Raw genomic sequence first — 24136 nt, 5'->3', positions numbered from 1 at the left:
AACATTGTCTGCTAAACCGCGCCCGTTCCAAATTGAGTTGGGGTTTATTAATATGAATTTGTGTTTTTTTCTTTTTCTTTTTTTTTTTCTTTAATTTTTTTCTAGCGCTTGAATAGAAAACAGTACATAAAAGAATTAGTGTGGAACTGTTTCACTCTAAAGCTATGCGTGTGCTTCTAACGTACCATGAGCCTTGCATTTTTGCTTAACTCGATGAGAATTGCCTAACCTTAGATAAGGGATATAACTTTTGTAAGTAAGGGGGATTGAGGAAAGAACTTTTGCAAGTCGGTAGGACGGATCTCTTCCAACTGACACCTGACTAATTAGCATTCAGCATTCAAGGAAGAATGAAAAAAAAATGAAAAAAAAAGAGTCATCCAAGAGGAAAAGAAGTCATCCAACACTACTAAGAATTAATATACGGTTGGAACAAAGACTGTGTAACACTGGACTCTAATTGTAATAAAAGGACGATAGATGGCAGCAAAGACCGTGAAATAATTACAGCAACCCTACATAGTGGGAGGCGCGGAAAAGGCGGGATTTAACACGAATGTGTAATGACTTTCGCGAATATAAGGTTTTTGCTTTTGTCATTCCGTTCGACGCACTCATGGAGGGTTATCCCCAGTGCTGTCAATGAAAACGAACGCGATTCACATTGGTCAGACTTTGATGCTGAGTAAATATCTTTGTTTCAGTACCTGTGGGACCGGCTGGGCGCCGAGCGCGGCTACCACGGCCACAACAGCAGCGGCTCCGCCGGCTGCGGGAACAGCAGCGCTGCCGCCGACCCGCTGCGGCAGGTGAGGGGGCACCGGGGGAGAGGGGACAAGGGAATCCTCAGGGAGCCCTGGGGGACCAGGGCGGAACAGGGAAAGGGAGCGGGGGAAAGGGGAGCTCCAGGGGGTAGATGGGGAGTCGGCGGGAGAGGGGACACCCAGGGGGAGCGGGGTGCTCCGGGGAAGCCCCGGGGAAAAGGGGAGTCCGGGAGAGCTCCGGGGAAAGAGGGGACTCTGGGCAAGTGGATAAACCAGGAGCCCAAAAGGAGCAGGGGGTCCGAGGGGAGCCCTGGGGGTGCAGAGAGCCCATGGGAGTGGGGAGGAGCAGGGGAAGAGGGGAGCTCAGGAGGAGTGGGGTGTCCGGGGAGACAGTGGAGCCCCAAGGGGATCAGAGAGCCCGGAGGGGAAGGGCAGCTTGGGGAGAGCGGGAGAGTGGAGAGCCCAGGGTGGCACTGGGTGCTGTTGAGAGTCCTGAGCCGCCTGTTTCTCTTGCAGGAGGTGGAAGCCCTGGTCTCCCACTGGAACCTCTACATCAACTTGGGGGGCTTCTTTGTCTGTCTCTTCTCCGTGACTCTCTTTGGACCATGGAGCGACAGCGTGGGCCGCCGTCCGGCGCTCATCCTGTCGACAGCGGGCATAGCCCTGCAAACGTCCATCTACCTGCTGGTCATATACCTGGAGCTGCACGTCGCCTACTTGCTCCTGGGACGCCTTCTGAGTGGCCTGTCAGGAGACTACAACCTGGTCCTGGCCAGCTGCTTTGCCTACGTGGCCGAGACCAGTGACAGGCGTGCGCGGACGTTCCGGGTGGCCATCCTCGAGGCGTGCCTGGGCATCGCGGGCATGCTGGCCAGCATCGGTGGTGGCCAGTGGCACAAGGCCCAGGTGGAAGTTCTCTTTAATCCCTGGCTTTTTTCCTTCTTGTCACAGTGCATTTTGGAGCCAAGGACCTCTTGTTTTTTTTGTGAGCTTGGCTTCCCTCTCTGCTGGGCTTTCTGACCTCGTTGGGTACGGCCTCCTAAATCCCTTTCAGAAGAAAATTACAAATTTCCTAACAATGGGAGTATTCCTTTGGAATTTGCCTTGCTTATCATATTTTCTGTGGAAGTCGAGGAATACTGCAGCTAGAGATAAAACACCTTCTTGGTACCACAACCTTTAACCAAGTTTCTGGCCAGTTAGTGACATGATTGGTTCTAAACAGGATGATTAATATTTAGCTAACTAGAAGACAGCTAACAGTGTTCTACTCCTGCCAGAGGCTTAGGCTAGCACATGATTATCTTCTTATAACTGGCTTGGCAGAAATGTGCATGTGTTGGTTTGGGTTGTTTTTTTGGGTTTTTTTTAGCCCCTTAACTCTGTCTAATAACCAGTACAACTGGTCTGTCTTCTTTCTTTCTTGGAGTGTGCTTGGATCTTCCTAACTGCAGTGCTCTGTAAGCAGCCAGTGCCACTACATGCACACCCTTTTAGCATTCCTCCACTTCCATAGACTTTTGGGCAGCATTTGTCCCAAGGTTGCCAAAATTCACTGACAATAGTAATGGGAGAAATACAAATGCATCATCAGGATTAATAGAGCTGTGTTGTGGAAAAACTGGTTTAGGAATACAACTAAGGTTTAGTTCTTGAATCATGGAATCTCAGGATATTTTTGGTTGGAAGGGACCTTGTTCCAAACCTCTGCCATGGGCAGGGGCACCTTCCACTAGACCAGGATGAAATGTGAGTTTCTTATGAGCTCATCACAGCCTCTGAATAATGTAGACTAACAAAAAAGACTTCAAAGAGTCATAACACAGTTTTAAAGGGCTGGAAGGAGAGGCTGATGGGAAATGTTATAAGAATTCCACCTTTCCTGCTTAGCTAAGCAGTAATTTAGAAGGACATGTAAACGCTGTGCGAGTGTTTTAAAGAAAACAAAAAGCAAACAAAAGCTGTGCACGCTGCCCTGGTGCTGCAGACAAAGAGAGAAGAAGGGAGAGGCTCCCAGAAAATCATCTGCTTGAGTTTGTCATTTTTAGGCCCTCAGACACAGGGTGAACAGGCCAATGAAAATATTTAGGGAGATTTGGATGTTATTTGATAGAGTTAAATGCCAAGGGAAAGGAGAGTGGTTTAGCAGTGACCTGAACAAGTCATTATGTGTTTGAAATCAATTATACCCAGGAGCTCATTAGCAACAGAGAATAAATGCCTGTCCTGCTTGTGCTGTGGATATTCTCTTGGATCCCTATCACACATCAAAACACTCTTTGTCAGAGCCACTGAAGGGTTAATAAGAGACTGTTCTTTCCAGGGCAGTGATTTCCTGGAGCAAGTGGCCAGTGAAACCATCAGTGCAAGAGGGATCAGTGACCAGCAGGCACCAGAATTGTCTGGAGAGTTGGAACTGGAAAGAAACTACTGCAGGTCAGTGAATTCTGCCATTTTGTAAGTGAAATGTATACTGCACAATGTCCTTGTCTCCTAATGTTTAGGACTGAGAAAGAAAGAAGAAAGGTTTTGAAGAGCACGCACTCAGGGTGAAATTCCCTCTTATTCACTCTGATGGGACCAGTATGGGGATGCCACCAGAGTGGGACTTCTGAAAAGCAACATTCTTTGTGCAAAATTTAGGCAGGCAGCAGCAGAGCAAAGATTTCAGTGCAAACCTCAGGGGCACATGTTGAATAACTGCTCTGCCTGAACCCAACCTCAGTTATGATACTAAGAGGTAGTTTTGGCAAAGTGTCTTTGCATATTCCCGTGGCTTTGTCAGTTTGATCATTAGGAGTTTATGTGCTACTGAAAGTCAGTTGCAGCAGAATAGGGATTAAATATTTAAAAGGAAAATCTTGGGTTTGACATTCCAAGAAAATTCGACTGTCAATAATAATAAAGTATTTACTACTTTTAAGATAAGAGAAAATCAATTATGCTGATTTCTCTGATTATTTAAAGATATTTTAAATAAGCAAACAGACAAATAGTTGATACATGGAAGACAGAAGCAGTGATATATAATTAAAAAATTATGCAGAACACAGAGGTACATTAAAAAAATCTTTAATTCAATTGTTTATTCTAGGACACAGGGGTTCTTTCCTTCTCAGGGGAACACTGCTGGTCCTATCATGATCTTGCAGGGTGTAATCTGACATAAATAACAATGGGGAAAAAATAGTCTTTTACATTCATAACAAGAGGCCTGCAAATAAATATATTTCAAAAATAGAAGGGGCTGACAGTATGTGATTTGTCTGTAATGCTGTCAGTGCCCATAACAGTATATAACAATCATGTACGGTTTGAACATATACACATATACATGTGAATAGTCATGTTAATTGTGACAAGACAGAGGTCTATGCATGAAATCAGGAACACAGAGTCTTTCTTTTATATATATATACACACTTCTCTTTTTTCTCACAGCAGATTTCAGACTTTACAGGTGGGGTGGAAAAGCACTTGGGGAAAATGCCCCTCCAGAGACAAAAATTCTAAAGGTTCCTGGGACAGCAGAAAAGCCAAAAGGTTACCTCATCTTACTGACAAAACTGCCAGCTAACAGCACTGTTGTGCAATTTTATTGCTGTTATCAAGAGAACAGTTTTGCTTGCAGGTGGCTTGTCCTTTTCCAGAAGACAGGGCTGTTTCTATACCACTGCCTTGGCAAAGCTGGCATGGAGGGCAGTCCAGCTCTCACTGCAGCTCTAACAGGAACAGTCACTGCTCCCTTTGCCTCTCCACCTTATGGGCACATGCCTGTCTTATTTGCCCAAGATGGGAGAGTTTGCAGCTGGAACAAAGATGAAGACCAGGTATTGATGGCAAGAGTTATTGTCAGAACTCCCAGAATGTTGAGTACAAATCCAGCTTTGGCCTAGAATTATAAAAAAAGAAGCACTGTTAGTTGAACTGAGCACTTTTTTTCCTTCCTTGCTGGTCGGGATTGTTTGTATGGATAGATTCTGTCTTTGATCTTTCTTTACAACTCAACCAGAACTCCATCAAATTACATTTAAGCTGTTTTTCTTCACAAATATAATTTGCCCTGGGGGGAAACGAGTTTCCATCAGATAAAACTCCTTAACTAGAAGTCCTGAAATCCTTTGAACTCACTCATGTAGAACTTTCTCTTCTGACCTGGCATTTATCCCTAATGTTACTTTGGAATTCTTCTTGGATCACTTGTAAGTTAGAAAAGTTATCAAGAGACATGGCATCTGTGTCCATCTGTCTTTAACATGATGATTTCTCAGGGCATCAGAGCAGCCCAGTGAGATGTGCCAGACTGTCCCCCACCCCTGCAGAAGGACTGCCCAGATGACAGGGCTCTTTGACACCTCTATGCCCTACATGTGGGCTTTTCAAGCACTTAGACATTGCTGTTTCTCATTGGCAGCTCTTCTTGGAACATCTTCAAGAGGCCTTGGCTGTTCTTTAAAAGCTCAATAGCACCTTTCTGAGGCTCTGAGTGAGTGTGACCCTTTATTAATGCACTCGTGTGTCTTCCTTCCATTTTCCATCAGCCCAGCACAGGGAGATTTCTAACACTCTCCCAAGAAGAACCAATATTAGAAAAAGGAAAGACCAAATCTAGAGGTGAAAATTCTGACAAAAACATGATTTTGCTCACCATATCCATAACCTTGAGCTGTCCATAGGAGAAGACAATGGCATTGGGAGGAGTGGCCACAGGGAGCATGAACGCCAGCGATGCAGAAAGTGTGCAGGGCAGCATGACATAGAGTGGGTTGAGGCAAATGGCTTCAGCCTGTGCAGGAGGAGAAAGCAAAGAAGCTGGTTTGGATACCCCAAACTGCAGAGAAATCTTTTGTCAGAAACCTGATTGTATTTGTCCCTGTCAGAAACCTCCTTCATCAGACACTGCAGCCACTCAGGTTTTGGTGCTGCTTGAGACACTTCTAGTCCATGTCTTTATGCAACAAATGCAGGAATTGATTTTGTGGTCAGGGCTTTGTGTTCCTGAGGCTGCTGTATAAATGGCTAATAATGCTTGCATTCACCTCTAAACCCTGGGAAAAAATTGTAGAGTGGCTTCAAACTGGTTAAGAACAAAACGAAATTATCAGAGGAGACAGGGCAGCCCAAGCTCTGCAGGTGATCAGTTTAAGGGTTTGCTGGAGTGTGTGGCCTATGCCAAAAGATTTTGGAGGAGCTTATTGCAGTTTCTCTCTGGAACCAGCTTTTCACAGTGCAGAACTCTGTCTACCCCAGCAACAGGAATCTGCAGTGGAAATGCAAAAAGTCTGAATTAGGTCATGCTATCACCCTCAGAGACTTCTGGAAGGCCAGTGGTCGGAGTGAAATACAGTACTGGAATGTTGCAGGGAAGCAAATGCTGCTGCTGTTGCTGTGTCCATGCAGAACAAATTGGAAAAAACAAGTACAGCTGGCAGTGACCTCATGGGGTTGTTTAGGCCAGAAGGCAAAGTCTAATATGCCAATGGATTTAATCCCTTTACTCTTCCCCAACAATGATTTTAGAAGGGTTGAACTAAGCACAGTGTATTTATACAGAGATATATTCACACAGATAAACATTTGTGTAAGTCTTGTATCCCTGTTTGGACACACAAACCAGTGCTTGGCTATGGCAGCCAGTTAATTTTGTCAATTGAGCAGGTGTATGCTTGGAGAGGAGTTGAAAACTGTTCTTATAAGAACATTTTGAAATGCTGGAACCTACCATTGAAGCCACAATAGGGAGGAAGAGGGTGGTGGTGGCCACGTTGCTGGTGCACTCAGTGAAAGTGGCAACGAGGAGACTCAACAGGAAAGCAATTGCTGCGTGAGGGATGTTTTCAAGAGGAGTCAGTTGGTTACCTAACCATGTAGACAGACCAGATTCCTGTAACAGAGGAAAAAGGGCTATCAGGACAGTAGGTTGGTGAGGAAATAACCACATTGCAGTCCAGTTACAGTTCTCATGTCAATTCGACCTTCCCTTGTCATAGCAGTTCTCATACAAACTGCTTTCTGCAGAAAAACATGTAGGAGCCAGTGTTCATAGAGAGGAAATGAACATGCTTTCCCTTCCAAAGAATTTGAAAGAAGAAGATACTACATTTATATGAAGACACAGATCCCAGGTAAGCCAAGGAATGTTACCTCACTGCCTTTGGCTAAGGCAAAACCACCTCCCAGCAGAAGCACAATGTGCCATGGCATTTTTTCGTGAACTATTTTCCAGTTCAGGAGAGGTGGAGGTGCTTGGAACTTCGACCTGCCACCTGAAATCCAAAAAGATTTTGTAAGCCATATTACATTCTCCAAAGAAAGGAGAACTTCTTGGTGGGACCTGACTTTAGTCTGAACATCAGGAAACCCTTCTGTCAGCAAGACCTGGAATTACCTCCCAAAGCAAATGCTAAAAGCCTCACCAACAAAGGTTTTAAAACTTGACCTGCAAAAACACTAATGAATGATCTGCAGCTGCTTCCAAAAGCACAGTACAATGCAGGGAAGGGTGAGCAAAAAGTGTGGCAAGATATCTGCAGAACTGTGTGTGTTTCTGTTGTTTTCTCTCCTGAAGATTTCAGCCTCAGAAGCTTTTACACGTGTATAGTAGAGGCAGGAACACTGCTGGGATAAGAGTTTCCTACTTGGTTAAATAATGAGAAGCAGAGAACTTTTATGGGATATGTGCCTTGCCTAACCTAAACAGAAGCTGTAGCTCTGCAGGAAGAGCAGTTTGAAATCTTATTTAATATTTGAAATTTCCTTTGTAAACCTCAAATGTGAAACTTCTCATGTACCTATTCTGGCAGTTGATTTTTGATGCTTCAGTAAACTCACCTGTTTGTCCACTGTTGGAAAAGCCAGAAGGAATGATGAACAACAAAAGTGAAATAAAGATGGCAACTGTAGCATCAGTGACGTAGCTGCAACAGACCAGTCAGATATTTAGTCAACTATGTTTTCATTTTTATAAAATCCAGCATGCTTATTTTACTCAAATTGAGGAAGAAAAGTCGTAGTACCTTATATCATCTTTGTTGAAAAGAACAGTTGCCCAGCCTGGTATGAACCCAGGTTCTCTTGTAAACCAGAGCAGTACCAGGAGTATGAACAGGATCAAAACTACTATTTCTGCAAATTTCATTCTACCCAACTTCTTGCTCTCTTCCTTGATGACAGCATAGGCCTCTTTCTCCTTAGCCTTGGCAGAGGGACTTGAACCACAACCAAAATTTTTCTTAAAACTAGAAGAAAATGGACAAGAAATATCAGAGACACTTGCCAGATAGCCTCAGTTAAGAATTCAAATTTTAGACTCAGTCATAATGTCTTTTAGACATATGAATATTGACATTAAATATATTATAATCATAGCACTGGCAGTCGTGGTGGGTACTAACTGCATTGCACCATGGCTTGCCAAGGTGATCAGAAGGAAGCTTCTGCCAAGGGCAGGGATCCCTTCCACTAGACCAGGACAAGGTCAGTGTGACTGACAAGGCTATATGATCACTAGGAAGTAAAGAGTTGCCAAGCTCTTTAAAATGACAGAAAATGAGAATTTTAAAGGAGGAATTTGAAGATGAAAATACCATTTCAGGTATTACAGCACTCTTGCTATGTAAAACAAGGGAGGCTGGGGATAATACAAACTTGATAGGCTAAGTATTAAACAGGTAGGTAATGTAAGCTGGGTATTGGGGGTGATTAGCATTGGAAATAATAGCACAAGACTAATCCTCTAGGTCTGAAGCAACTCTTGTCACAAAGGCATTTCCTGCTTTGAAGCACAGCAATCTCTTGGGACATGACAGCAATGCCACAGAACAGGTCATATGCTGTTCGAACTTCCTATTTGCATCTACAGAGTGTGTTTATCTGGGATTTGATCAGATTCCTCAGAGAAAAAGGTGCAGTATTTTAACAGACACTGAGTGTGCTGTTCTGCTTGTCTCTGTTCTGTGTGAGGAATTTGTCACTTGCTGTGTGACTTTCCCCATCAATAAAAGGATCACTTGTGCAATGAGTCCTTGATCAGGCCCATCAGCTGGAAGGCAGAGGGTGAAGGGTACTCACTTAAAGCCCATGTACAGTATCTGTAGCCAAATCCATGCCAAAACCAGTAACAAAATCATGGTGGGGAAGGCAAAGGAGAACCAGGAGGCAAAGTTGATGACACCACCATTGTCAGGAAAGAGCCTGTGAAATGCAGGAAGCTGTTAGCATCCAAAATTCCACATTCTCTTCTGTATTTACTTAATGAATTAGAACAGGGGAGGTACATTAAGGAAGAGAAGCTCACTTCCCAGCAAAGTTACCCAACTGATATTTTTTTCTCTGTGCTGCCTGGAAGTTGGTTGTACAGGATGATGCAATTTAGCGGGTTTGTAATCCCACATTCAACCAGACTTACTCATTAACTTGTCCTTGCAGTACCAGATTTGGTGTTGTCCCAGTCAGAGTTGCAATTCCTCCAATACTGGCTGAGTAACAAATAGAGAGAGACATTCCCTTGCAGAGTTTCAAGTGTTTCTGCTCTACCAGATCTTCATTTCTCTTTCTGTCTTCCTCGATTGTCAGGACATGAGCATTACCTGGATCCCAAAGAACAAAAGATATTGTGCCTGCACGACTCAGTATTTCAAGGCTAGGACACAATGGACTCAAAGCTGAAGGAACCAAATTTCCTCTTTTTAAGACTAGCATTGTTAATTTTTTGATCTTCTCCCATTTTGCTGACACTTCTTGGTGAACTAGGGTGATGTCTGAACTGCACATGGAGGGGAGAAAGGTAAGAATTCCAGGAGTTACAACAGAGCCAGAGGAGCTGGGCTGAAGGGAACTTGTTCTGTACCAGCATCTGACTGCTGGCACTGGGACTTACAGAAACACTGGAGTCATCTCAAACATGAGGAGAGGGCAAGACAGCTGGTAAAGAGATAGTGTTGCTTGATTGTGTAGCTTTGGATTAGAAAGATCATTTTAATCCCTACCCTTCTGGCTTGAAATAGGCCAGAAATTTTCCTGTGGGAATTCCATATTATCTGATCTGTTCCACAGTAGGCAAGAATTGAACTAAGACAAAGATACAGAAAAATATCAAGCCTCATGGAAAGGCTTCAGCCAATGGAGAATGTATTCCTGTTGTTTGTTTATTGATTAGTTATCATCTCTTTGTATCTTTTGATCTGTTTCGAACTTCAGTCTAGTCAGCAGATCTTATGGTGGTTTTGTGTGGCTCACAGAAGAGCCTCATCAATGCTGTGTGATGCAGTCAGGATGCTTGAGGTGTGTTCTTCTTTTAGAATTTACTGTCAAGTCTTATGACAGTGAAGAAGGCATCAGGTCATCCTCCATCACCCTCAAGAGAAAGCTGCCCAGAATTCACTCACCTGTTTCCTCTTTATCCTCTTTTTCATTGGAGTTAACAGGTGGAGTTGACCCTTCCTGCAGCTCAAAGGCTTTGTTGTCGTTTTCAGATGCTTGGCCAGCACCACTGGACTCCAGCTCTGACTTGTGCAGCTGTTCCAGCACTGCCTGTGCTATGGGGACCATCATGGCAGTGGTGGCCGTGTTGCTGATCCACATTGACAGGAAGGCAGTCACAGCCATGAAACCCATGAGAAGTCTGGAATGAGAAGGTTTGGAAAAGCTGGATCAGAACTCAGCACTGCAATGCTCTATTTTTGCTGCAAAGATTCGACCACAAGTGCTGGGTTTGGAACACGCTCAGCAATTCCCACCCAGCACTTCCTCTTACCCTGGTCTGCTTTGGGAGCGACATGGTGAGATTTTACATTCATTTTTCTTTTTTTTTTTCCAATTTCAACCAATTTTTTACATTCTTATGACCAGGAAAGTGGAACCTGGTAGCTTGGAGCAAACAATTTACCTAGTCAGGTCCTGCTTATTCTGCATGCTTCCAAGGAAGACATGCCATCTCAATAACACATGTTAATGCAGTATAATGTATTGTAAAGAGGAATTCCAAATTGAATTTTTATCCCAAGTGGCAATCAGTTTAAGCCATAAGGATGAGGATCTCTGTTTTTCTGTAATTTTATCCCATCTCTATTATTTAAGATTCTCTTCTTACTCATCTAAAATTCTAATCCCTCTTTCAGTATTACTCTGTGATTTGCCTCAAAATTATTCTTTAGATGAGATGTAGATTATAGATGAGATGGAAAGGGGTTTATCTTGTATGCATTTTTATTCTATTGCTTTGTAATTTCCTTCAGTGTTCCCTCTCGTTAGGAGCTAAGTCAGATTAAATAGGGTGCTGTAACCTGTGCATAGTTTAGAGTTCTAGTCTGGAAAACACTTGTTGTTTTGCAAACAAGCATCCTCATGTTTTCTCTTCTCTTGGCAATCAGTGTAGCAGGCAGAGAGTCCATGTTTGCTGTGTTTCATCTGTGGTCTTTCCTGAGTGTCTGAAGCTGTGTCTTACCACCATTGACTCTCTTGTTGTTATTTCTCCACCTAAAGCCATTTGGAATTCAAAAAGGGCATGCCAGGTCTGTAACACTTCACGGGATCCCCCTTTGCAAGGTTAGCTCAGGCCCTAACTCACTTGGACTGCAGGAAAGCATTTGTAGGCTGTGATTTGCAGATTCACATAAGAGATGGGGACTAATGCCACATAAGTTCTTTTATCCCATGGTGTTTACATGACTGTTACTCACAGGGCTGGTCTGACACCAGTAAGAAGCAAGACCCTCAGGGCCACACGCTTGTGTAGCTGCCAGTTCTCAATGGCAATGGCCATCAGCAGTCCCCCAATGAAAAGCATATTGGAGTCCTTTAAATATTCCTGACAGACCTGTAATGTGGAACAAGGGAGAGAAAACAGTCAGAAGAAGCCAAGAGAGAAGGCATTTTCTGAGGGAGGTTGTTCCAAAGCCATTAGCACAGAGTAACTGTGGGTTGCATCTGAACAGTGGATTTGATTTCAGATTAGCAGCTCCACCCAGAGCTCACTGTGGGCTCATGCAAGTTCTATTCCATGAAGAAGACAGCCAGTTCCCTGTGTAACAGCAGTGGAATAATAGTAATAGTAATAATAATAATAATAATAATGGGAAATAATCCCTGAATAAAAGAAGCTTATTAATGACTGATTAACACATAGGCCAATGTCTATGGAGTAGGATCTCTTACTGTTGTTGAATCCATGATATTCATTAGTGGGAACAGCAGGACGGGCAGGAGAGCTGTGACAGCCAATGGCAGGGCTTCTGTGCACCAGTAAAGTGCCATCACTATGATAACATAACCACATTCGGCCTCCTGGGGGGCAAGAGGGGAAGAGGAGACATGATCAGAACACATTGTATATGGCACTTGGGCTTCCAGAAGGCAACAGCCCATAATTACATTTATTGCCTGATAAAGGGATTAGAGAAAAGGTTATTTCCTGTCCTTGTCTTCCATATATCCTCCGACCTATGCAGACTTTAATCAAATGACAAACTGTTCAATAACCTTGTCAGAACTCTGAGGAAAAGATGAATCCTCCAGGGGGCGAAAAAATATTAACTTAGGAAAAGAAACAAATGGATGACTTTGAACCTTTCATGATAAGGGATTGGGAGTCACTGCACAGGATTCGTGATTGTGCTGATAGTGTTATATTCTGTATTTATGTCCTTGAGTTGCAGAAATAATTATGATCCAGTCAAGGCTTCTTCACCTTTTGCTTCATGTGTTCCAAGATATGACCAAACCCCAGCTAATCTCAATAGCCTGGATTCCTTGTACTGTAAATACTTCTAAAATTTTTCATTGGATTTTCAGCTCAGTAGAAGCTTTGAAAGGCTCATTTGACAGACTGGTCACAGGTCCTTTCAGCTTTCACTGACTTGTTTGTTTGACAAAAGTATGATCCCCTATTTCATATTACTCGCCTTCTGAGAAAACATTGATTTAGTTCTGCTTTGAACAACCCCTCCAAATTCTATATAAAAATGTTTAAAACAGTCAGATTCAGAATTACTTGTCACAACAGATTTTCATATGGTTGGGCTGGGGATGAAAGTTAGAAGAAGTTATATTGCAGGTTGTGGTGTCTTCCTCGTTTTGGAACTCGTGCAATAATGGGTGACAGCAAATCCAAAGGAAGCAAAACGTGGTTGTTTGGCCTCGGATAAAGAATGTCCACTAAAATATACTGGATAGTATGAATGAGATCGTAGGGATGCTTATTGAAGCTGGATTACAGAGGATTAAAACAAGGAGCTGGGATAACGGCTGGCAGGATTGAATTTGTGGTGCTTTAGAACAGGCTCAGGACTTCTGAATGTGTCATGGAGGGTATGGAGCTGGTGACTGGGATGAAGGGGGGAGCAGCAAGAACCTTAATTATCCATCCCATCAAGCACTGAAAGAAATTGTTCATTTTGATGATCCTTTCTATCCATTTTTGTTCTTAAAAGAGACCAATAGGTGCCTTTTGAGAGACCCTAGCAGGGCTTTGGGATGTATGTCATAGGCACAATGTTTTTGGCTTCCATCCTGCTGTGAACAGGCTCTTGGTAAAAGTGGGGAAAAAGGCTTTTCACAATGTCAGTTTTTCTGTAAGGACACTTGTCTGTCCTTAAGTGAAATTTTTAGCATTTTTTGCTCTCAATTATAATAGTTTGGTGTCCAGTGCTATGTCATTATAGGGCAGGTAAATAGCTCAACAGAATAGAAAAATGTGAAATTCCATCCTGTGAGCTGCCTGCTCACATCACTGCTGCACATGGAGGCAACAGCTTTTCCTGCTCAGCATTGCCACAGTGCACAATTCTAAGCCAAAAAAATCTTCTTACAGGTTGCAAAGGGAAAAGTCCAGGACATTTTAAATTTCTATGTTGTTGCTGACTACATAGAAACCAGAGAGAGTCATTTTCACAGAGGAACTGAGGCAAGACTGCCAAATCATTCCACAGGTAACACCATGGACTTAGTGTATGTAACAATGCCTCCAGCAAGTGAGCTTGAACTTGTGGCCTCAAGACAAAAAAAAATAATCTCTCTCTGGCTTCTTAGAACTCTTCTGATTCAGATCTCTTTTCTCTTCAGTACCTCTTTTGACTATGAAAAGTTGACTAGCAAAAAAAGGTACTTTTTCTGTTTTTCCTGCTAGTAAGCTTTTAAGTAACAATTTAAACTATTTTATTTGCATAGTGAGAGAGTAAGGTGCCACGCCTGAACAGTTACCACATTGCACCTCCAGCCAGTGCCACTCTATCATTCACGCTCACAATCCTCAGGTCAGAGCTCCAAAGTCTCCGATAACACTGAGAGCTGTGAGGAAGAAAGAGCTTTGGGACAGGCAGGGAAGAGTTAGTGAAGTGCAGAAGGAAGCTTGGAGAGGGAGACTCTAAACTGGGAGTCAGCAGGGATCAGGAGACAGGCACAGGCAGAGAGCAGAGGAAAGAGTTGTGACTGGACGTCCAAAGAGCAGTGACAGGAGAGGTAGATCGGGATGAGTTATTTTAAGCTTCTGGGGCTGTAATAAGAGACCTGAAGGCCAGAGATGAGATATTTCTGCATGAAGAGATTGAGAGTGTGAGAAATGCCAGAATGAAGAAGCAGCAGAAGGCTGGCAGGCTGCTGGCTCACAGAGCTCTGTTTAAATGGTCAGTGGTCAGTGTCCCAGATCAGGGATCAAAATGATCAATGCCCCACTACTACAGCTGCTTGTAGTTAACTTTTTCTGTAGTTAACTTAGGTACCCTAAGCAAGGTATCTTCAAAACTTCATTTTAAATTGAAAATCCTTGTTTGGGAAGATTCTTACAGAAATATGCTAAACCAAGAGTGAAATACATAGTATTTTTCCTTATATGTCAGAATGCCTTGTCCCTCTGACCAAGGAAAATGCCTCTTCTACATGGCAGTGACAACAAGGAAAAAGAAGATGTGGACTGGATACTGTTAGAAAATCAAAAGAGTGTTTAAATTGAACCTTAGATTGGAACTTAGGTTACACTTACGTGTGAATCTTCAGCATAGAAAGTCCTTTGCTAAATCAGTCAGATACAAAGCAAAAGTCATAAATCACATGTCACTGAGTGTTCTTTTAGAAGATGCAATTACAGATGTATCTGTTTATCCATCATTGCTTTTATACTGCCCCAATATCTGTAGGTGTCTGATCAGAAAACAAACAAAAGAGATCTTCAAGCAATAAATGAAGGTTCTCTGAGAAAGAATCTGTGTGGTCTGTTCACTCTGTCACTTACAAGGAGCAACTCTGAGATGCAGAGATTTGGCTTTTAAATTGAACTTAAAAAATCCTTACCTTGGTACGCACCACCAGAGGAAGAGGAAGAGCGAGAAGGGGTACTAAAATTATGATGAGGTATTTCTTGAAGGCCAGGAGCACCTCCAAGATGCCAGCCATGGTGCTGGAGCTAGCCCAGTGCTGAAGGCCTGGGATCTGCTGCTGGAGACTTTATAAACACTGGGGAATATTAACCATTGACCTCAGGAGATTGGGTGTTGATTTTGGAACTGTAATCGGAGAAAGAAGGAAGGGAACAAAGAAGGGAGGAGACAGCAAAAGAGTGTCAGACCAGGAACTTTCTTAAGAAATCTTCCTGAAAGGTGGACAGTTCAGGACAGTATTAACTCCTTGTAGACCAAGTAAATTTATTAAAAGCAAACTGAAAGTACCTAATTTTTAAAAAATATTAATGGTTTTGTCTTTAATAATATAATCTTTGAATAGGTACTGTCATTCCTCCTATAAAAAAAGGGAAACTGCTCCCTCCAAAATGGGTTGAAAATTGCTTTAAAAATATGTAGAGCACTGAAAACCACATCTGCATCTCTAATAATCAAATACAGGCATTAGAAACAACGATGCAAAATGTTATATAAACATCATTGTGTTCACTAAGAAATTCAATCTGGGTAGCATAATCCACTGGGCAGAGCTCCTGTCACCAGGTGCCACATCAAGTTCCTGGCACGCAGGGACTGACAGTCCTTACCCTGGATCTTAGTGGACTGGGAAAGACTTGGCCACAGGGCATCACTTTGCAGACACTGGGCTTTTTTGTTTCACGTTTCAGCTCTTGCAGGTTTATAGGCACAACTTTGGGAACCTGGAGGATGTACTGGGGGCAAAAAAAGTAAAGAAAAAAAAAGGCACTACAGGGAAATTACCAGCAAATCTTGTCCCGGTTGCAGGAAACCTCCAAAATACAAGCTGTGAATTACTAGAATCTGTAAATACACAGGAATGGAACCAAACTTTTTGATGTGCCTCGTTAATGTCACTTTGATGGCTTTATTTGGTAGATCATACAAGCGCATGCCTCATATAAAGATTGTAACATTTCCATTTTATTGGTATAAATTGTCTTGGCGCTGTTTATAGCTTACTCAAGCAGAGACACAAAAAGGGAAGCACAGACATTAGGTCATCTGATGTCGGCTCCACAAAAAGCTTCTGCTGTTTCTCTCTCCCTTTTCTGCCAGGGCTTGTTTTCTTTCAGCAATGTGCTTATGATGGAAAACCAGTGGGGTTTCAGTGGCCAGAGCTGCAAGCTCGACTTGGACATACTGCTCACAACAAACAGAGCTTTAGCATTTCACCCTCAGTACAAAAAGAATGAGAAAGAACTTTCAAATGAATTATATTCCCCCACATTTTTGCATCCATTTAATGTTTAATTAGTGTCTGAAAAGGTGTAGTGGCAAAATCAGCCAACAGGAAGGTATTTTTTTCTACGTTTTGCTCTAATGCCCTAAGGTTGCAATGAAAATCTAAAAGAACACATCGTTTTTGCATCTCTGTAACATGAAGGTCGGCCTCCAACTGCAGCCTCATCTGTGGAGTGTAAATAACAACCTGGAAGGGTCTCAGCTGATGAATTGTGCCTATTCTTCACAAGCAACACGTCCTCAGCGATCATTTCCTCTGTCATGTGAGTCAAAATACCTGCAAAGATGCTAGAAATGAGCTCTCTAAGTGTATTATGGTTTGTCTTGTTTGAGCTTTGCCTGTGGCCCATTAACAGTCCCTTGGAGTTGTCAAAGGAGCAATGCCAATTTACGTTAGTTTGGAACAGTTTATATAAACAGGTTAATCTAACACTCTGAATCGCGTGCTTTGAATTCTAACAGCAACTTGGTCTTTGCTCACTGATCTGCTCTTTGAGACAGACCTCATAGGAAACCAAACAGCACAGCCAAAGCCTCTTTTATTAACTGAGCTTATACATTATTTTGTCATTTATAAAAAGAAGTGTTTTCTAATGTGCTGTGAATTAATATAAGTGATCACATATTGCTAATGACAACATTTCACAGATCCGACTGCATTTAAAATGTTGACTTTTGCTTTGTTTGGAGAGAAGAAAAAACAGGGTTTACGTTTAAATTTCTACAGCCATCAGGCTGGGGAGCAGCCCAGGAGAAAAGGACCTGGGGGTGCTGGCTGACAGCTGAACTTGAGCCCGCGTGTGCCCAGGTGGCCAAGGGCAACCTGGCTTGTAGCAGCAATAGTGTGGCCAGCAAGACTAGGGCAGTGCTGGCCACTGCTGAGGCCAGACCTTGAGTCCTGGGTTCAGTTTTGGGCCCCTCACAACAAGAGAGGCATTGAGGCGCTGGAGCCTGTCCAGAGAAGGGAACGGAGCTGGGGAAGGGTCTGGAGCACAAGTCTGATGAGGAGCAGCTGAGGGAGCTGGGGGGGCTCAGCCTGGAGAAAAGGAGGCTCAGGGGGGACTTTATCAGGGTTAGAGGGGAAGATGAACAAGGGATGGCTGAGGTCACTCGTTTTGTTCAGCCTGGAGGAGATCAAGGGGAACCCTCATCGCGGTCTGCAGGTTCCTCATGAGGGGCAGAGGAGGGGCAGGGACTGTTCTCTCTCCTCTGGTGACCAGCGACAGGACTTGAGGGAGTGGCATGAAGCCATGCCATGGGGATTTAGATTGGATATGAGGGAAAATTCCTCCACGGAAAGGGTTGTCAAGCCCTGGCAGAGGCTGCCCAGGGCAGCAGCGGAGTTACCATCCCTAGAGGGATTTAAGAGTGTGGATATGGCACTAGGGGACATGGTTTAGCGGTAGCCTTGGCCATGATGGGTTAACGTCGGTCTCGATGATCTCAGAGGGCTTTTCCCACCTCAACAATTCTATGAAACAACACGCGGCGAGGGGGGGAAGGTGTGGGGGGGAGCTGAGCGCCGCTTCTTTATCACCGGACTCGCTGCAGCGGCAACTCCGAGGGATCCCGGGGACTCGCTGAATTCCTCCCGGTTCCCGCGGGCGGCGGGGCGGAGCGGAGCGGGCCCGGCCCGGGCGGAGCGGAGCCTGTGCCGGCCCGGCCGGCCCGCGCCGCTCCGCCCCGCCATGGCCGCCATAGGCCGAGCCGCCGCCGCCGCCGCCCGGCGACCCCCCCGGCGCCCCCCGCCCGCCGCCGCTTTCGCCCGGGGCTGCTGCCCGCGGCCCCGAGCCGGTGCTGTTCCTGGCCCACCGTGGTCCGTGGGTGCTGCAGGGGCCCGCTCACCACCCAGTTACCTGTGGACGCGCTGGGCGTCCGAGCGCGGGCTACCACGGCCCCACAAAGCAGCGGCTCCGCCGCTGCGAACAGCAGCGCTGCCGCCGACCCGCTGCCGGCAGCGTGAGGGGGCACCGGGGGAGAGGGGACAAGGGAATCCTCAGGGAGCCCTGGGGGACCAGGGAGGAACAGGGAAGGGGAGCTCTAGGGGATAAATGGGGAGTCGGCGGGAGAGGGGACACCCAGGGGGAGCGGGGTGCCCGGGGGAAGCCCCGGGGAAGCTCCGGGGAAAAGGGGAGTCCGGGCGAGTGGATAAACCAGGAGCCCAAAAGGAGTAGGAGGTCCGAGGGGAGCCCTGGGGGTGCAGAGAGCCCATGGGAGTGGGGAGGAGCAGGGGAAGAGGGGAGCTCAGGAGGAGTGGGGTGTCCGGGGAGACAGTGGAGCCCCAAGGGGATCAGAGAGCCCGGAGGGGAAGGGCAGCTTGGGGAGAGCGGGGGAGTGGAGAGCCCAGGGTGGCACTGGGTGCTGTTGAGAGTCCTGAGCCGCCTGTTTCTCTTGCAGGAGGTGGAAGCCCTGGTCTCCCACTGGAACCTCTACATCAACTTGGGGGGCTTCTTTGTCTGTCTCTTCTCCGTGACTCTCTTTGGACCATGGAGCGACAGCGTGGGCCGCCGTCCGGCGCTCATCCTGTCGACAGCAGGCATAGCCCTGCAAACGTCCATCTACCTGCTGGTCATATACCTGGAGCTGCACGTCGCCTACTTGCTCCTGGGACGCCTTCTGAGTGGCCTGTCAGGAGACTACAACCTGGTCCTGGCCAGCTGCTTTGCCTACGTGGCCGAGACCAGCGACAGGCGTGCGCGGACGTTCCGGGTGGCCATCCTCGAGGCGTGCCTGGGCATCGCGGGCATGCTGGCCAGCATCGGTGGTGGCCAGTGGCGCAAGGCCCAGGGCTACATCAACCCCTTCTGGCTGGCCTTTGCTGCCTCTCTTGCTGCCACTCTCTATGCTGCTTTCTTCCTTCGGGAGTCAGTGAAGCAGAGGAGACCGGCCAGGCTGTTCACGCTCAGCCATTACAAGGCTGTGTACAGGCTGTACATGGCCCCAGAGCACCCGAGCTCCAGGTGGAAGCTCGCTCTTTACTCTCTGGCTTTTTTCCTTCTTGTCACAGTGCATTTTGGAGCCAAGGACCTCTTTGTTTTGTATGAGCTTGGCTTTCCTCTCTGCTGGGCTTCTGACCTCATCGGGTACGGCTCCGCTGCCAACTACCTGGCTTACCTGAGCAGCCTGGGAGGGCTGCGGCTGCTGCAGCTCTGCCTTGAAGACAGCTGGGTGGCAGAGATGGCATTGATCTCAAACATTGCCGGACTGGTTGTGATTTCTCTCGCTACCACGACAGCACTGATGTTTACAGGTGATGCTAAATTCTTAAATCCTTATATTTCCGGCTTAGCGCAGAGATGCCAGTAGATGCAGGAGGGCACTGTGCTGCTGAGAGGTCAAGCACACGGAGGAAGTTCTGCCTCCATTTCACCCTGCGCACCAACAAAGCTGTGTCTTGCTGATGGCAATGTTGGCCAAACACTAAAGTTGAATGTGCATCCATATTTCCTAGAATATTAGGTTTCCCAGAGCTGTATTACAGTGCATACACAGGCTAAAGTGGATTATAGGATCTAGGAGGATGAATTGAGTCTAAATACAGCAGGGAGAAACTGCCTGCAGCTACAGATTTCTGGGACTGACTTTGGAGACTTTATTTTTCAGCTGAGCTTTCCCTAATGTGCTGTATCTTGCTCACAGGTTATGGGATTCTGTTCCTTTCCATGGCAGCCACTCCAGTCATCAGATCCAAGCTCTCCAAGCTGGTCAGCGAGACGGAACAGGGTAAGGAGTTACCTGGTGTGCTTAAGCCAGGTCCTGAAACACTGTCTTCTTGGAACACTGAAACCAAAATGTTTGAGGAAGTTAGGACTTCTGTGGTTCCTCTGGACTCCTGTGACCTTGCACTCACCTTCAGACCCAGGATAGCATTTTATTTTTTTTCAGAGTAATTGTCATTCATTGATTTACACTTGCTGCATTTTCAAGATGAGGACAAGGAAAAGCAAGATGAAAAGAATTTGCAGGAATGGTTCATTAATCTGTTCATCTCCAAAAGGTTTACAAGGAGCAAGAGTTAAAATGGGTTATGTAACAAGGAGAAAAGAGCGATTCTCCTGACCATAACTTTTCTCTGTAGATCAGTAACAGGGGGAAGACCCAGATGAGGTTGGAGGGTTATATCATTGACTGTGGTAAAAGATCATGGATAACCTGTAGGAGGAGCATATTTGCCTTTTGTCCAGTAATATATTTGGAGATTGTGCACTTGCTGTGAAACATGGCATAGGAATGTGTCTGAGGCAGAGGGAGGAGGGAGTTGAGGTAGGAACAATCAATAGGGGATTTTGCAGAATTCACGTTTCTTATTTTAGAATGAAGATGGTGCGTACTCCACACCAGATTATGATGCTAAATCTATAAATTGCTGTCTTCTGCTGTACTTAATATTTAACAAGTGATAAGATATGCTGTTCAGTAAACAGATCTATATAGCCCTAGTCTGAAGCATTTACAATCCAGCTGATAGATAATATCCCTGGTCAGCCCAGGCGATACCAATTCCACAGGTCGGTGAGATGGTCCTGGCTACAGAGAAGCAAGTGGGACAGGTTTAACCTGCCAGGCCAACTCTGTGCCCCAGCTTACCACACTTGATACTCACACACCAGTTTTCTGATGGGAAGTGCAAACCCTTAGGAAGATTCACAGAATCCCACTGAAGGTGACGTGTTAAAGCCATTTGCAGGCATTAACCACCTGTCTGTCTCACCATTAATCTCTTTTCTCTTTTCCAGGTGCTCTCTTTGCTTCTGTTGCCTGCGTGCAAGGGCTGTGTTCCCTCGTGGCTACAGGAGTGTTCAACTCTCTCTACCCTGTGACCTTGCACTTCATGAGAGGATTCCCATTTCTCTTTGGGGCTATAATCCTTCTTATTCCGGCAGCTATCATTGGGTAATTTAGTTCAAATTTCTAAACTTTGCCACAGGACCTGTGAAATGTCATGTGGAAAATATTATTTACTCTTCTTAGGAGAGACAGTTTTTAAGGCATATTTTCAATTGAGCTTATGAGAGGGTGTTTGGTACCCCAGTAAACAGAGATGCAGGTCATTTCTTCTGGAATCTGAATCCTAGGGATAAACCTGCAGCCTGAGTAATGTAGCTGCAAATATTCAGAATGCTTCAAAGTTTCACTCCACCCTCAATGGAATCCGAAACCTTTCCAAAACGAATTTGAAAGTCCTCCTTTATGGGAGAGATGGAGCTCTCAGCAGTCTCTCTCCCTGTCATTTTTCTAATAATTAAAGCAAAAGTTGTATTGTGATAGAAAACATCCCGTGGTAGGTTCTGGGAGAAGGAATGTGTTGGGATTTGCAGTAGAAGTGCAACAGCTCTTGGCAGGGTCATTTCGTTCTGTTCCTTTGAAACTTTAAAACTCACTTAATTCAGTGACATCCCAGTGTGCCTTCAAAGGTTCTAACTGTTTGTTCTTTCCTAGGTGGATTCAAATCTGGGACTCAAAACATGACTACAATCACTTCCAAGATCCCCCATCCCCTGCAAAAGACTGAGCAGCAACTTAGCAACAAGGAATTGGCCAGCACAGCAGTGTCCACCTGAAGACTGCTCTTTACTCTTCCCTCAATGGACAGATTAGTGTGGGAGGGACACCCTCCTTGCCCCTACTAACTTTTAAATGCCAGGTAGTTGGAAATCATGGCTCTGACTACAGGAGGAACCTGATTTGCAGATGTGAATGCCTCCTCGACATTTGTTGGCTCATCTGTGAGAGAAAACCCGAGAGACCCAAAAGCCAACCAAGCTGTTGTGGGCCATTTGCAAGGCTGGTTAGTGGTTTGGGGTTTGGAGAAGGCACCGTGACATGCTTTTAAGGGAGAGAGAGGACTGAGTTCTGGTTTAATTGCCAAACACATTCCCCTCTGAGTACTGCAGTGTGTAGCAGGTGAGCTTTTGGTGTGGGTGAGGCATGGACTGAAGCCTGCAGAGCCAGACTGAAGCAGAGGTACCCAATAGTGTACTGCTGAGGAGGAAGATCCATGATCTGGATCAGCATGTTGCCTGTAAAAATCCTACAAGTGTCACATGCCAGACCAAGCTCCCACAGAAATCCTTGTGGAGAGTGCTAGTTTAGCACAAGAGTGCTATTGCTGTCCTTATTGACTGAACCAGCTTCACTTTTGCAAGTTAAAGGTGTCCTAGGAAGAGGATCTAACTCGTGAAGCGTTTGTAGGAGTGCCAGTTGCATGTCCTGCCTGTTTGCAGCTCAGCCCAGGATCTCAAAGGTGCTTTTAAAAAGTAACAGATCGTCTGAGAATACTACAGCGCAAACAGAATATATCCCGAGTTGGAAGGAGCCCACAAGGATCATCAAAGCAACTCCTACTGGTGCCTTAATTGACAGTTGCCAAAATTGATGGATTTGAGGCTAAAATTGCCAAACTGGGCCCTCCTAAGTGAAGCCCCTTATGCTGTAGGTGTGCCCTAGTGTCTGCTGTGCTTATGGCAGAGTCCTTCCTCACCAATACACTGTGCTGTAGTGATGAGCTGGTGTGGGACTCGTGTCTTTAAGGTTAATTTTTTGTTGTTGTATAGGGCACAACTTTATGTTGGTGACCTCAGTTCTGCTGCCTCTCTCAGGACCTGTTGATGCCAGGAAGCAAATCTCATGTTCATGGTGCTTACAATTGTTCCTTTCAAAGCATTGCCTGTATTGCCACAATCCTGTTTTCTTCCAAGTGCCATAAACCAGCAGTTCTGTGTACACTGCACTGCGCACACTGTTCAAGTACCGGCAATAACGTCATTACTATTCCTTTCAAAATGAATAAAACCTCCATTCTCTTTTATGGCTCATAAAATGACAGATTTCTTGTGCAGCTGTTGATATCGTTTGTCCTTGCCCTGTCGGGGACTTCTCTCCATTATTTTTATGCTGTGTCCTTTATTGAAGTAAAGAGGAAGCAGTGGGAATTTATCTGCCTTGTGGAGAATGAGTGTGTGAGAGTCACAAGTGAGGAAAAATGCGGGTTTGGGACTTGCAAGGAGCCAAAACTTGCTTTTCCTGACCACCTGAGTAAAGGTTACAGGAGTGCTTTGTCTGAAACCTGTCCTTAAGTATGAAGTAAATATGAAATGCTTATACACAGCTTTGTTCCCATCCATTAGGAGTTTGTGACAAAAGCAGGGGAATGGGGGAGAGGAAAAACAAGATAATTGGGGAGTAGAGAAGCAGGAGGTGGAGAAGCAGAGAGGCTTAAAGAACTTGGTGTTACGCCACTTGCTCTGTGTAGGAATGCCAGAGGACATAAGAGTTACGGGTCTGATTGCTGGGCTAAGCCCAGAATGAACCTGCCTGAGGAACAGAGCATGCTGTGAGTGCTGTGGTAGATGTTTGTGGCTGAACTGATTGTGAAGTAAAGTTCTTCTCTACCACGGGCTCCATGGACGCCAATCCAAGCCGCTGCTCAGTGTGCAGTGAGGTGAAACTTGTGTACTGGCTCTGCCCCCCTGCTTGTGCCAGTGTGCTTGCAGGGGAGAAATTCAATAGGAACTATTATGCCTTATTAAAAAAATTAAAACAAAGTTTTTCTAGGCTGTCCTCCAAGAACTACAACAGAGAAGCCATGCGTGGTGACTGTGGGCAGCAGGCGGAGTCCCTGGGGCTGCAGGGAGCTACATCAGTCCATGCAAAGGTGAGTGTGAAATGGGGGTCCTACAGGAAATGGTGCCTGGGGAATGTCAATTCTGCTGCATGATG

The 24136-nt window shown here is 45.3% G+C and overlaps 2 protein-coding genes and 1 long non-coding RNA gene across 3 annotated transcripts; 2 read left to right on the top strand and 1 right to left on the bottom strand.

Annotated features, from left to right (window-relative positions):
- Positions 1 to 1566: 1566 nt before the first annotated feature.
- On the top strand, positions 1567 to 18034 carry LOC108640418. Its single transcript, XR_003915943.1, has 4 exons — positions 1567 to 1670; positions 3088 to 3200; positions 10238 to 10543; positions 16560 to 18034. It is a non-coding gene; the product is annotated as an uncharacterized LOC108640418 (long non-coding RNA).
- On the bottom strand, positions 3983 to 12231 carry LOC103763648 (solute carrier family 13 member 2). Its single transcript, XM_018076813.2, has 11 exons — positions 11919 to 12231; positions 11444 to 11580; positions 10151 to 10386; positions 9172 to 9352; positions 8835 to 8957; positions 7781 to 8002; positions 7596 to 7681; positions 6909 to 7030; positions 6487 to 6648; positions 5413 to 5550; positions 3983 to 4656 (listed from the first exon to the last, which is right to left on the bottom strand). Exons 1-11 carry the CDS (start codon positions 12126 to 12128, stop codon positions 4525 to 4527), a joined length of 1749 nt encoding a protein of 582 aa, XP_017932302.1. The 5' UTR covers positions 12129 to 12231; the 3' UTR covers positions 3983 to 4524.
- A 71-nt stretch (positions 18035 to 18105) lies between the features above and the next one.
- On the top strand, positions 18106 to 23340 carry SLC46A1 (solute carrier family 46 member 1). Its single transcript, XM_029961277.1, has 5 exons — positions 18106 to 18376; positions 18729 to 19667; positions 20057 to 20140; positions 21154 to 21310; positions 21857 to 23340. The coding sequence occupies exons 1-5, from the start codon at positions 18106 to 18108 to the stop codon at positions 21927 to 21929; spliced, it is 1524 nt and encodes a 507-aa protein (XP_029817137.1). The 3' UTR covers positions 21930 to 23340.
- Positions 23341 to 24136: the final 796 nt, after the last annotated feature.

Source organism: Manacus vitellinus, unplaced genomic scaffold (assembly GCF_001715985.3).
Source record: "Manacus vitellinus isolate BGI_N305 unplaced genomic scaffold, ASM171598v3 scaffold_32_pilon, whole genome shotgun sequence".
In the NCBI taxonomy this organism is placed as follows: domain Eukaryota; kingdom Metazoa; phylum Chordata; class Aves; order Passeriformes; family Pipridae; genus Manacus; species Manacus vitellinus.
The sequence above is the reverse complement of the archived record's forward strand: the minus strand, read 5'-3'. Positions and strand labels throughout refer to the sequence as shown.

Bases quoted from the DNA above. Each gene is read 5' to 3' on its own strand.
- LOC103763648 (XM_018076813.2), bottom strand. From the start codon at position 12,128: ATGGGCTGTTGCCTTCTGGAAGCCCAAGTGCCATATACAATGTGTTCT. The intron at 10,387-11,443 runs GTGAGTAACAGT...TTCTCATTCCAG, and splicing joins ACTGGTGTCAGACCAGCCCT to ACTTCTCATGGGTTTCATGG. The intron at 9,353-10,150 runs GTGAGTGAATTC...TTTGGGATCCAG, and splicing joins AGAGGATAAAGAGGAAACAG to GTAATGCTCATGTCCTGACA.
- SLC46A1 (XM_029961277.1), top strand. From the start codon at position 18,106: ATGGCCGCCATAGGCCGAGCCGCCGCCGCCGCCGCCCGGCGACCCCCC. The intron at 18,377-18,728 runs GTGAGGGGGCAC...CCGGAGGGGAAG, and splicing joins GCCGACCCGCTGCCGGCAGC to GGCAGCTTGGGGAGAGCGGG. The intron at 20,141-21,153 runs GTAAGGAGTTAC...TCTCTTTTCCAG, and splicing joins GGTCAGCGAGACGGAACAGG to GTGCTCTCTTTGCTTCTGTT.